Raw genomic sequence first — 13,702 nt, 5'->3', positions numbered from 1 at the left:
CTTTGGGGGTTTACTGGTATATTAAGATGGACCTTTCTGATAAGGCTTACTTAATTTTAACCTTTCCTTCTCCTTTAAGGGGTTGTATATACTCTTTAATTCAATATAGAATGGGTATTATGGTAAGAATTCTAAAATAAAACTGTAAAGGGATAGTTGTCCATTACTGTTTGTATGTTATTGAATGGCCAATACTTTTTAAGTTGGTCTTAATTTTTCTCCATTAATTTAATCCCTTCCTCTCTGGCTCTTTTCACCTTTCATCTGGGGTCACTGACCCTGGCAGCCAAAAGGCTCCAATATTACTCTCATTCAAACCAGTGCTTGGTTGCTTGGGTAAATTGGACCCAGAAACTAGACAGGTGCTACTAAAGAGTTGTACAAATAGCCACATAACTAAAAAAATCCATCTGCAATTACTAAAGTTTAATTCAAAGTTGACCCACCCCTTTGGAAGGCAGCTTTCTGGTCACAATTTTCCCTCTGCCAGAACTGTAAATTGTATAACTGATATAGTATTCATCATACCACTATTTACATTTGTTATTATTCTTTGCGTTAGTGTGCAGTAACCGCTTTTATGCTGGTGTACAGGTATGGGACCCATTATCCAGAATGCTCAGGTCCTGGGGTTTTTCTAAATAAGGCTCTTTCTGTAATTTGGATCTTCATACTTTAAGTGTACTAGAAAATCATTTCTACATTAAATAAACCCATTAGGATTGTTTTACTTCTAGTAAGGGTTACATTGGTCAAGTACAATGTACTGTTGTATTATTACAGAAAAAAAGGAAATCATTTTTAAAATTTAAATATATTTGCTTATGGAGTCTATGGGAGGTGGCTTTCTGGATAACAGGTTTCCGGATAATGAATCCATACCTGTAATTTTTAGGATTCAGGTACACAATATTACTGTTTGGGGTTTTGTATTTTTATCCAAAATATAGAAATTGCTAAATTTAAATATGTTCTGAACAGTTGTGTGTGTGTGTGTGTGTGTGTGTATCCTACAGGTAGTGGAAGTGTACGGCCTACTCGCCCTGGGGATGTCTCTCTGGAATCAGCTGGTGGTTCCAGTGTTGTTCATGGTGTTCTGGTTGGTTCTGTTTGCCCTGCAGATCTATACCTATTTCAGCACCCGTGATCAGCCGACCTCCCGCGAGCGCCTCCTCTTTCTCTTTCTTACAAGGTAAGTTGATCTGTTGTTGCAATAGAAAAGTAAACTGTAGAAGGTCAAATACCTGGGTAGTTTAACTTCATGGTACTGTATAATTCTACTTAAATGCCAGGCACATCAGCATAGGAATTCATTTTTCTAGCCAATCCGTTAGATCAAGGCAGTTTGCCAAAATATCTGTGAACTAATTGCACATCTAACAACAATCCTGTTGATTAAAGGAGAACTAAAGCCTAAAAATAAATAAGGCTATAAATGCTGTATTTTATATACTGACTTTATGGTACAGCTATTGGATATTTTTATCCAGAATGCTCAGGACCTGGGTTTTTCCGGATAATGTTTCTTTCTCTAATTTATATCTTCATACCTTAAGTCTTTTTTAAAAGTCATATACATATTAAATAAAACCAATAGGCTGGTTTTGATTCCAATAAGGATTAATTATATCTTGGTTAGGATCAAGTACAAGGTACTGTTTTATAATTACAGAGAAAAAGGAAATTATTTTTAAAAATTTGAATTATTTGGATAAAATGGAGTCTGTGGAAGACGGGCTTTCTGTAATTCTTATCTGGAAACCCGTCATCCAAAAAGCTAACGGATCCCATACCTTTACCAGCAAAGAGGTTGGCTAGCACTATAATAGAGCCCTGTGTGGGTTTAATTAAGTAGACCCCGCCCAACCCGGATCCAGCAAGCAGCAGTCGGACCTTGATCCATTCATTCTTGGCTTTACAATCTGAACAGGCCCGAATACTAATAATAAGTTTCAGAGTGCAGTATATTGTGAGTTGGCCCCTAATCTCTGGTAGCTGACAGCAGAACTGGTAAGTAATAGAAAAGAAGATGGGGAGCATCTATGGGCAGATTTGGAGCCGCAGATCTTCACTGCTTAAAGGCTATGGTAGACTTGGGCTGGTACAGAACCCCCTAAACATAATGTTAAGCTTTACAAAGAAGAAGACTACAGATACATTATTTCTCCTTTAAAATGATTCCATGTGTCCAGCTTTAGAAAAATCTTCCATCCACAGGCCCAGGGAAAGTTTAGGGAAGGAAGGAAAACAGACTGTATATCTGTTGCTAAGGAGTGGCTGACGCAGATCAGATAAAAAGACTGGCGAATCATTCACAGAACTGTCTATCTGGAGTAAAATATTCATGACTTTTAATCATTCAGATGAACCCTTATTGCATTCCGTACCCTTGACAGGGATATATAGTGTGTTTTTGAGTTAATTAAGAACAAACTGTTTTTCACTGAAGGGGACTTCACCTTGGAAATGAGACCAGAATCCTCGTATGTGCATCATCCGTGCAGCTTTCCGATATACATTCGTTAAAAATCTTCAATGTTTTTAAAGATTTTGTAAATGTTATTGAAATCAGTATCTTTCCCTAAATTGTTTGTTCTGACTAACACTGAAACATTGTATCTGTAGTTTATTGCTGCTCCAGTCAAGCCTCCCAGATACCTCAATTCCATGTATTTACTAGAGTAAAAAGAATAACCGAAATGTGCAAGGTATTCTGGGAAATGGTCTCTTTTTCATACAGAATAAAATCAAGCATGTTGCTTTTGTGTCTTTTAGCATCGCCGAGTGCTGTAGCACCCCATACTCGCTCCTGGGGTTAGTGTTTACAGTCTCCTTTGTGGCCCTCGGCGTGCTGACCCTTTGCAAGTTTTACCTGCAAGGTTACCGAGCTTTCATCAATGACCCAGCAATGAACAGGTAGGTGTGTCTGTATAGAGAAATAAGGGGTTGTGTCAGGATCCAGGTCCTAACTGGAAGTCTGATATTCTGGCAAATGCCAGCGGGGCTGCTGTGAGATACCATAGACAGTCCCTAATTATTAGGCCTGTGCGGGCTATTAGGGTGGCTGTATACATGAAATGCCAGGGCCTATTTTGACTCTCAGTCCTGATCTACCAGGGTATATATGTGTGGGGTTACTGTATCTTAAATGACTAAGGGATACTGTGATGGGAAAAAATGTTTTTTTCAAAATGCATCCAACAGAATTCTGCACTGAAATCCATTTCTCAAAAGAGCAAACAGATTTTGAAATCTGACATGGGGCTAGACATATTGTCAGTTTCCCAGCTGCCTCCAGTCATGTGACTTGTGCTCTGATAAACTTCAGTCACTCTTTACTGCTGTACTTCAAGTTGGAGTTATATCACCCCTTCCATTTCCCCCCCAGCAGCCTAACAACAGAACAATGGGAAGGTAACCAGATAGCATCTTAGCATAAGACAACAGCTGCCTGGTACATCTAAGAACAGCACTCTAGTAAAATCCAGGTCCCACTGCAACACATTGATACATGGCTGCCTACACATCAATATTACAACTTAAAAAAAAAATACACTTGCTGCTTCAGGAATTACATTTTATATCAAAAAAATCATGACCGAATCCCTTTAAGGATCCATGAGTACCATGTTGTCCCCAATTGCTTACCATCACTTATTGCAGCCAGACCTCTACCTGGATTTGGTGATCATTCACACACTCAGTGTAATGTGGGCTGGTGTAGGTGCTTACTATGGTGCTCCTGTATTCATTTGTGTTCTCTGAAGCAACTGGAAGAGTGCCCTATGGGTAGGGTAAATCATTTTTGGACCAAGTCTTTGTTGGTGGCATTTTAAAACCAGGATATACTGTACATACATTGACTGTGATGATGATGTCCCTAAAGCAATGCTGAGTTCCCCATTTTTCTTTCCCCAGGGGCATGACAGAAGGAGTGACACTGCTGATCCTAGCTGTGCAGACGGGGTTGATTGAACTTCAGGTGGTCCACAGGGCCTTTCTCCTCAGCATCATTCTCTTCATTGTTGTGGCCTCCATCCTGCAGTCTATGCTGGAAATCGCAGATCCCATTGTCCTTGCCCTCGGTGCTTCCCGTGACAAGTAAGGAACTTTAACTGCAACAGAAAAACTCATGACGCATGAGACTTCAGAGCCCCATGCAACCAATTAATTTCCGTCAGACGGGAGCCAGACAGAACTCCGGAAACATTATAGAATTAAGCATCTTCCTGCATCACCTTTAAATTATTTTTAATTGATATTCTGAGACAATTTGCAATTGGTTTTCATTTTTTGTGTTTTTTGTTATTTAGCTTTTTATTCAGCAGCTCTCCAGTTTGCAGTTTCGGTTGCTAGGGTCCACATTACCCTAGCAACCATGCATTGATTTGAAAAAGAGACTGGCATATAATTAGCAGAGGATCTGAATAGAAAAGTAGCAGTACATTTTTAGCCTTACAGAGCATTTGTTTTTAGATGAGGTCAGCGATCCTCATTTGAAAGCCGGCAAGGGCCAAAAGAAGGCAAATAATTAAAAAAACGAAGTACAAAAAATAAGTAATGGAGACCAGTTGAAAAGTTACTTAGAACTCTATAGTACTCTTAGCCATTCTATAGTATACTAAAAGTTAACTTTAAGCTTCTGGAATACTGTCCAGCCAAAGCACAGGGAGTTGGTGGGTATATGTCCTATTTAGATGTTTTAGGATTTAGTTTGTTTTTAAAGCCTGTCCTTGGTACCTGTGGTTAAAGTTCTCTTTCTGTTCCTTTGCAGGAGTCTCTGGAAGCATTTCCGTGCTGTCAGCCTGTGCCTGTTCTTGCTGGTCTTTCCCTCTTACATGGCCTACATGATCTGCCAGTTCTTTCACATGGATTTCTGGCTCTTAATTATCATATCCAGCAGTATCCTCACTTCCTTGCAGGTATGTATTAAAATAAGGCACTTGCAGATCACTGTTCAGATTAGCTTAACACTTTCAGGGCTGCCTGCTGTAGAATCGGTGGTGCTTCTTAAAAATATTGTCAACCCCCTTGATTATGTGGCTATGGGTTTTCCTTTATCATACCCTGTGCTGTTTTTACTGGCAACGCACAGCACTGAAAAAATCAAAAGGCCCTAGAACCTATTAAAGTAAACCTGGTCTACCTGTTTCTTGCTGTTCTCTTTCCCACAGTCAGGTAGGAACTGAAGACCTAGCATGTGGTTAAAGGAACAGTTAAGTATAAAAATAAAAACTTGGTAAATAGGCTGTGCAAAATAAAACATGTTTCTAATAAAGTTAGTTAAAAATGTAATGTATAAAGGCTGGAGTGACTGGATGTCTAGCATAACAGAACTTTCTGCTTTTCAGCTCTTTAACTCTGAGTTAGTCAGAGGGGAGGGGCCCACATGGGACATAACTGTTCAGTGAGTTTGCAGTTGATCCTTTAGGTGGCCTCACACGTAGATATCCGCTCGTTTAGCGATTTCGCCAAACGAGAGAATCTCTCCCCCCCCCCCCATATGCCCACAAATTGTGGGACGGCATCAACGAACAGATGAGGTCCGAGATTCTACAGGTTTTGTACCCCTGCCCGACTTTCGGGCAGATATCGATCAGGGAAGCCCGTCGAAGGGCCCCACACACGGGCCAATAAGCTGCTGACTTGGTCTGTCTGCAGCTTTTATCGGCCCGTGTATGGCCAGCTTTAGCATGCAGCTCAGATTCAAAAGCATACAGTTATGACCCATGTCCCCCCCCCCCTAAAGTCACTGGTTACTTTACAAAATTCTTTTGAGACCGTTTACCATTGAATTGATTTGTTTGGTCCAGGTAAGCAGTGGAAAGAGTTTAGTGGTTTAATAGTGCCATCTAGAGGTCAGAGCCTCGTCTGCTGAATTTATTCTGCCATTTTAGCTATAACTACCTTTTGTGACAGAAATATCTTCCTCTCTTTCTAATTCTTCCTATTAAAACCTTTTTTCCAGCCAGATTGGAAAAATACTTTGGCACCTCTTATTCTAGCCAAAGCACTGGCGTGGGCACTTACCACTTGCAAATACAGCAGTGAGTGTTTACAAGTGGTAATCACCAGACCTTCTGCTGCCCTGTGCAGGTTTAAGTAGTTAGGTATTGAGTAGAATGGAGGGGCAACTGAACTGCCTCCTGTGCCAACGACTGTATAGGGCAGTGGCATTTGTCATTCATTATTAATATGAACACATTCTAATGGTACACAGTCCACTTGTGCTGTAACTCTGTCTCCACTTAAACCCAGGTCCTGGGAACCCTCTTCATTTACGTTTTGTTCATGATTGAAGAATTTCGTAAAGAACCAGTGGAAAATATGGACGACGTTATTTATTATGTCAATGGTACGTATCGCCTGCTGGAGTTCCTGGTGGCGCTATGCGTGGTGGCATATGGTGTCTCAGAGACAGTTTTCGGGGAATGGACAGTCATGGGCTCCATGATCATCTTCATCCACTCCTACTACAACGTCTGGCTGCGAGCTCAGCTGGGCTGGAAGAGCTTTCTGCTGCGCAGGGATGCCGTCAACAAGATCAAGTCTTTGCCTGTTGCCACCAAAGAGCAACTGGAGCAGCACAACGACATCTGCTCCATCTGTTACCAAGTAAGTAATGCCATCAGCATAGTATATACAGGGATTTGGGAAAAGCAATAGGTAAAGATGTGTGGCTCCTGGGTTGTCCCTAATTACTGGATTAGAAGCTGCTTGTTTTGTATATGAGACCAATTAGTACCTTGCTTACATATTGATTGGGCATCCCAGATGTTATTGGAGCTTGTTTTCAGCCCACGGCCAACTGAACTGCACTCCACTGGACTATATTCAGCTCTAGTGTGGCCAAGGGGAACCATAAGAAAGTTGCACTGTCCAATATGAAGATCAGTTAACAGAAGGGCATACAATTGGATAAAGCACAGTGGACTTGCACCCTCTATAGATAGTTCTGACTGCCTAATGTAATTCAATGCAACATGTCTTATTGATACATTCCATGTTATTTTTGCAGGATATGAACTCAGCCGTCATAACACCATGCAGCCATTTTTTCCACCCCGGATGCCTGAAAAAGTGGCTCTACGTGCAGGAAACTTGCCCTCTATGTCACTGCCAATTAAAGTCTCTGTCTCAACAAGCAACAGCAGAGCCTGGCTCCTCCACCAATCCCATTGTAGAGCAAAGTGCCGCCAACCCGCCTCCAAAACCAGTGTCCCGCTTAGAGGCAACAGCAGAGCCTGGCTCCTCAACCAATCCCGTTGTAGAGCAAAATACTGCCAACCCGCCTCTGGACCCAGTGTCCCGGGAAGAGGCAACAGCAGAGCCTGGCTCCTCAACCAATCCCGTTGTAGAGCAAAGTACTGCCAACCCGCCTCTAGACCCAGTGTCCCGGGTAGAGGCAACACCAGAGCCCCTAGGCACCGTGCCAACATGCTGTGCCCTGGAACAAGAGCCAATCATGGACTTTACGCCGGCAGACTCCCTAAGGGAGAGGAATGGAATGAGGAGCGGGGAGCTGCATTATGAAGAGGAAGCCAATTTAAATAGCAATGAAGTGCTGCAAAGGCTACTTACTAAAAGGAAATCACAGCCGGAGGACTTCAATGTAAAGGCTTTACCCAAAGAAAGCGAGGTCTGTGCAGGAATCTGATACTGTATCTGCCCTGGGACTGATCATTTCAAAGCCAAAACCTGCCACCCGCCCCTCATCTGTTCTTAGGAAATATCAAACCATTGACACTGAAAGAGTATGCAAAGTTCTCCCACGTGAATTTATTTTTCATGTCTTGGTACCGATGATGAATGAAAAGCAAACAATCCTTTCTATAACTGACAGACACTCTTCTAAATAGGAGAAATGTGGGAATAAACTAGATTTTGTTCAAAAATTTTTTCTGTCACTTTGATGTGGGTAAGATTGACCAGTAAGAACCTGAAAAGGTCCCAGTGGGTTGATGGGCCACAAACTTTTTCCTGCATGGAGCAGAATTAGAGCTCCCGCCAGTGTGACGGCGTAGAAAGATAGCCGCATGCTTGCTTGCATTCTGAGTATAACACACTGGGGGGATATTTTGAGGGTGACTTGGGACAACACCTCTTAATTGCAGCATCAAGTCATTGTCACTTTCATATTTTTATGTTTCTTAGTAGTATTATTGTCCTGCAGCCTCTATGCTCTACCCCTGTATGAAGTAGAACTGGAGCTCAGGTGAGCGCCTGGTTGATCACCATGGCGGGATGAGCCTCATTGCACAGAAAGGGGCCGAGCAGGAACAAGCCGCAGCTTCATTACAGTGTTAAACAATAGCGGTATTTGCACTTGTTGGATATGAGTACACGGGCCTCCCCCTGTGTATGATCAATCTCCGCAAATGCCACTTTTAAGACTGTTGCTAGTGCGCAATTTCATATAGTATTCCCCCCCCCGAACCCAGTTGTTAAGATAAAATAAACTACATTTATACATCAGTTGCGGATTTTGGGGAGTGTGAGAAAAAAAAAAGCAGCAATTTTTTTTATTGTGATTTTGATATGAAATAAAAAAAAAAAAATAGTTTAATTTATACTAGAAAACATTGGGCCGGAAAGGAAAAAAATGGCTGAGAATTTCCTTATGTAAAAAAAGTGACTTTTTGCTTTATTTTTTTTTTTTTAGTGGTACATTTGGATGTAGACTGATGGACATAGTGAAATGTCTCTTAATAAATTATATTTCAAAATGGGCTGGCTCCTCTCACTTCTTTGTTGTATACATTTACTTGCCTTTTAAGAATAAAATGAAAAATGACTAAAGGGTGACAGTGTTTTAGCACCCCCCCTTCCTGCATGATATTGTTAATATCCTACTACACCCAGGGCACCGGGGTATGTGTGCAGAGAGGAATGTTGCCATCTTGAAAGTGAGTTCCTACATATGTTATGTATGTGCCTGTCCATATGAACTCCTACAAGAGCAGCTGTTCAATATGCATGGGAGGCTACTGGGGTGAGTGGCACATACAAATGGGCAAGTGCTCTGCATCACAGTGCCATTTGCTGCTGGGAGTCACTATGCTGTTTTATGCTGGAGAACCATTTAAAGGAGAACTAAAGCTTAACTAAATAAGTAGCTGGAAATGTACATTATGTTTTGTGCTTCTGTGCCAGCCCACTGCAACCATAGCCCTTTAGCAGGGAAGATCTGTGCCTCCAAAGATGCCCCAGTAACCCCTCATCTTCTTTTCTGCTGAATCACTGCACATGCTCTGTGCTGCTGTCATTTACTGAGCTTAGGGACCCACTCACAATATACGGTACACATAGAATAGAAATGTCACAATATAAGGCTGATTAGTAATTAATACAATTAATGACTACATGGCAGCACAGAAACCAGTGCAATTAGCATCAGGATTTAATAATCAGCCTTGTAACATCACTGAAGATTTTCATTTATCCAGGTCATGGTATATCTAGTATAGGTAAATCTAAAAACAACTGGACTTGCTGAGTAATCAATGAAGAGTCCAGTTGTTTTTAGATTTACCTATACCTTGTAACATCAGTTTATATAACAGGCAAACCTCATTTTCTGCTTGATAATTTGCAATGACCCCTAAGCTTAATTTCTCAACAGCTCTGCTGAGAACCCACTGAGCATGCGAGTGTCGCAGACACTTTGCAAGATGGTAACCCCCTGTGACAAGTTTAAAGTCCAAAAAAGCCCTTCACATGCATTTACATGCAAAGTGAAGCCTTCTGAAATCAGAAGGTATTTACTGTTCTTGTCTTATGCCTTATACATTGCACTGCCTAAATACCAAAAATGAGTTTTTTAATTCTACCATAAGATGGGGATATGCAAATCACTCCTTTATGTCCCTATGCATTCAGAACCCCTTGTTTTATAGCACAGATACAGCCTAGTGCTCAGAGCCATATATCCAAACTTGCAGGCAGCCTGTTTCAATCTTGTTAGATCTCTTGTTAGAAATAGAAACCCGAACCTGGTTAAGGTGAGATGGGCTAAAGGGAGCCAAAAATCCCTTCACAAGCAATTACGATCGGACTTCCCCCATCTCCCGACCTGCCATTAACTATTCAGATCAAATAAAGTAGAAAAGAACAGATCAGCTGATGTTCTGCCCCTAACCATAATCGTACGAAAGTTATGTCCGACAAAAGTTAGTAACAGTCTCCCACTGAAAATCGTACGATCGGCAATACATGCAGAGATATTATCGGCAGCTGACAGAACCTAACCTGTCCGATTGACCAAATGACCAATCTCCGCCGGACGAAAAATGACGGGACTCTCCACACACGGTCCAAAAATCGTACGAATCCTCGATACGTACGATCAGATATTTGCGTCTATGGCCAGCTTAATTCTCCTTTAATACTGGAGCCCTACAGGTTACCCCACTGTCACACACATCTTTCCCCCATCCAGTGCTAGATGTAAAGGCAGTAGGGGGAGGAGCTGTGGAGGAGGGTCACAGGTCTTTACTGAGCCTGTCAGTTTTATTTATTAAAAAAAGAAAAGGACACCACCCTGTATGTCTCCAAACTATTATTTATGTTTAATTTTATTAAAAAAATTTTTATAAAAAAAAAAATTCTTGGATCACCTCTCTCCTAAATCAATTGCACCAATACCATCAAATATCAATTCACCACTGTCTCACTCTATGCAATTTCAAAGTGCATGTGCTTCACTATATTTCATTTACCAATTCATCACCTTTTATATTTATCTTAATTAAAGTGTGTGTGCTTCACTGTGTTATATCCACTAATTCATTATACTCAAGGTTTATCAATTGAGTTAATAAATTATTTTAATTAATAAAAAATGAATGCTGTGTGACTTCCTCGACTCCTATTCTGTAGTATAGTTCAACCTAATTCTAAGCAATTTAATATAACTTAAAAGTGCTAATTAATCCACCACCCCAGTGGTTTGCTTAGAATTATTCAATGTGCTTGATTATATATACTCTATTGGTTAGACCTTAAAACCCATTATAACTTAATCTCAAACCCCACAAACACATTCCATAATTATTTATACAAACAATTAATTGTAACCAATGCAATTGCTAAGTGCAAGTGCTTAATTCCTAATACTTGATGAGTTTACCCTTTAAAAATTAATTCACTTTTTATACCCCACGATCCCCTTCCATGGTTACTATTGGAGTACAATTAAAATTAGTTTGTAACCAGTGCAATTATTATTCAAAATGAAGGATCCAATTAATACCCCCTCACAATCACCATTAAAATATTATGAAAAGTTTGAAAATGGAAAAAGAAGATAGTAGTGGAATTATCCCATAAGCAACTATTTGATTACTTTTGCTAACCAACAGGTGTATAGATGGTCACATGGGGGGGGGTAAAAGTCAAATATATTCACAGGTGGAAGCCAAAAAACAATAACCAGGGGGCGTTGAATAGAAATCATGGGCAAAGATCTGTAGAAACCTGAGACATCTATAAACAGAAACCCTCCAACAGGGTAAGAAATTCTAATCATACACAAGAGGAAGGGAGTGACCCAAACGAGAAACACCTCACAACAAGAAACACCAAATGAGAACCTGGCATTAAAAGTTATTAATTTATCCAACCATGAACTAACACCAATACAGATTCTAAGCAAAGGGGGTTTTTTTCCCAAACGTGCCAACTGGATATATATTCAAAACAGTAAAAGACCTACAACTATATCGGTCTTTGGGACAGAGGTATTCTTCTTGACTATTTGACTATGGGAGTGACAGTCTCTATCATGCTGCATCATCATCCTGCTAGCCTTCCTCCTCTGTGATATGCTATCCCTGCTATGACTCCTGCGTGAGTAAACTTGTGGTCATTTGCATTTGCATATTTGTAAAATAAATACAACTCTGGTTTCACTAAGAACCTCCTGGCGTCCAATTCATCTACTTTTGCACTAATTAGCCTGTTGGTTGTAGTTTTACAATGTCTTAAAGCTTCCATTTGGTGAAGGCTCTGCCCTGGGTGTAGATTCACATGGAACCCATGCTCACTCCACTCCAATCCGACACTGGAGGTCGCGGACACGCCTCTGCTACCATCTTTCCATCCAACACACCTTCACACATTCCAGGTGCTGTTGCCTCCGCTTCCTGCTCCTCTGAGGGGGGTAGTTTGGAATCACTACAGTTCCCTGAGCCGGTTTGGGCGGAGATGGACTTTGGTCCTTTACCTTCTCCAGATAGGTCTTCACTGGATGCAAGTAGGTACTTATCATTATCACCACCTCCATCCATGGGCCCCTCTGCCGACACCTCCTTCTGGGTATCCCCTGGCCGCGCGGATCCTAAAAAGCTGCGCACAATGTCTCAAATCCAGTGCATCATCAACATTAAAGTCTACGACCAGTGGGGCTACTTCATGCCGTACGCTCCAGAGTGGATCTATGATGAGATGGAAAAGCATCTGGATGAGTGGATTTACGGGGAGCTAATCCGCAAGGAAGGTATAGGAGGTGGAGGGCTGTTCCACAGTGATGCTGCTAAGAGGGAGCGTGATCTTTCATTCCTCAGTAATGTTGTCCACGAGTGGTGGTACAGCTGCACACTCGGTCAAGAGCTGTGGAAAAATTTCAAGAGGAGAAGCACTTTAGCTTGAGTGAACTCATCTCCAGTGGGGGTCTGTCCTATGAGGACACCAAGTCCAAGTCCTGCCTAGGGAGGGAAATACATCCAGTATCCTGAAAAGGGGATGCATCAACTGTTTTTCCCCCGGGTGTGTGTTGGGACTTTCTCCAACTTCACAAGGGATCCAAGGTCTTCAAAGGACATTTTTGCTGGACTTATGGACATTGTCCAGGACATTTTGTACATAAGTTGGGTTCATGAGAAAAGGACTGCTGAGCCCCCACCACAACCCTTCTACCTTGGACACTTGGGTGAGGGGGGGATGTGAGGCTGAATAAAGTTTTGGGTTTGGTGGGATTTCATGTTCTCCAACTATGGGAAAATGTGTGATGCCAAATGTTGCTGAAAAAAGTAATACTATTTTTCTTTTCAGTAAAGTCTATGCCTGGACCTCCAGATATACTCTGGATGGTTCAAGTTCTATAAGTAAGGTGCCTGAGTGTTTCTATAAGGACCTATTATATATTGTAATAAAGTTTATATGCAACTGAAAATTTTTTTGCACTTAACTTATCCTTTTTCCACAGTATCCATTGTCACCAGGTATTCCTCAGGAGAGGCTACCAGAAGAGTGATGTTCAATGGTATTGTTGGTTTGCACTGATATATTCACTTTGTTAATATTGTGTCTATATCATTTCACCATTGTCGGGACAAAATGGATTTTTCCCCCGGGTGTATGTAGGGACCTATAGGATATCCTATCCCTATAGAGTTAATCCCCTACCTTTCCTTGTAGTTTCTCTTATCCTTTGTTATTGGGCAAAGTCCTTGCAACCGGTTAAGTGTAACAGCTACACCTATTGGACAAAGAGTGTAATGACACTCCCCTGCCACACTGCTATATAGTGTTGTGCAGGGAGTGGCCTCTTCCTCTTTGGCTCCTGGTGTCTGTGCTGCTAGGTGTTTCCCATTGAGCCTGGGATCACCAAGGCCCCAGTAAAGCCATCTACTCCAAAGGGACCTGTAACTTTGGTGCTGAAGTCGGGAACCAGGCAATCCCGTGAATGAGGTTAGAGAGGAGA

At 41.5% G+C, this 13,702-nt stretch overlaps 1 protein-coding gene across 7 annotated transcripts in view; it reads left to right on the top strand.

Annotated features, from left to right (window-relative positions):
* rnf145.L (ring finger protein 145 L homeolog) overlaps positions 1–8,726 on the top strand; it is a 30,991-nt gene extending 22,265 nt beyond the window's left edge. For 5 of the 7 annotated variants that reach the window (XM_018250972.2, XM_018250973.2, XM_041585093.1 and 2 more), the window contains 6 exons: positions 1,017–1,192; positions 2,776–2,916; positions 3,919–4,101; positions 4,775–4,922; positions 6,259–6,615; positions 7,019–8,726. In XM_018250972.2, coding sequence (XP_018106461.1) covers positions 1,017–1,192; positions 2,776–2,916; positions 3,919–4,101; positions 4,775–4,922; positions 6,259–6,615; positions 7,019–7,657 — 1,644 coding nt within the window. In that variant the 3' untranslated portion in view covers positions 7,658–8,726. The remainder of the gene's footprint in view (positions 1–1,016; positions 1,193–2,775; positions 2,917–3,918; positions 4,102–4,774; positions 4,923–6,258; positions 6,616–7,018) is intronic. The other 2 variants (XM_041585094.1, NM_001092623.1) reach the window with 2 other exon arrangements.
* The last annotated feature ends 4,976 nt before the right edge of the window (positions 8,727–13,702 follow it).

The sequence above is a fragment of the Xenopus laevis genome, chromosome 3L (genome assembly GCF_017654675.1).
Source record: "Xenopus laevis strain J_2021 chromosome 3L, Xenopus_laevis_v10.1, whole genome shotgun sequence".
NCBI classification, from domain to species: Eukaryota; Metazoa; Chordata; class Amphibia; order Anura; family Pipidae; genus Xenopus; species Xenopus laevis.
Note: the sequence above shows the minus strand (reverse complement) of the source record. Positions and strands in the feature narration are given on the sequence as shown.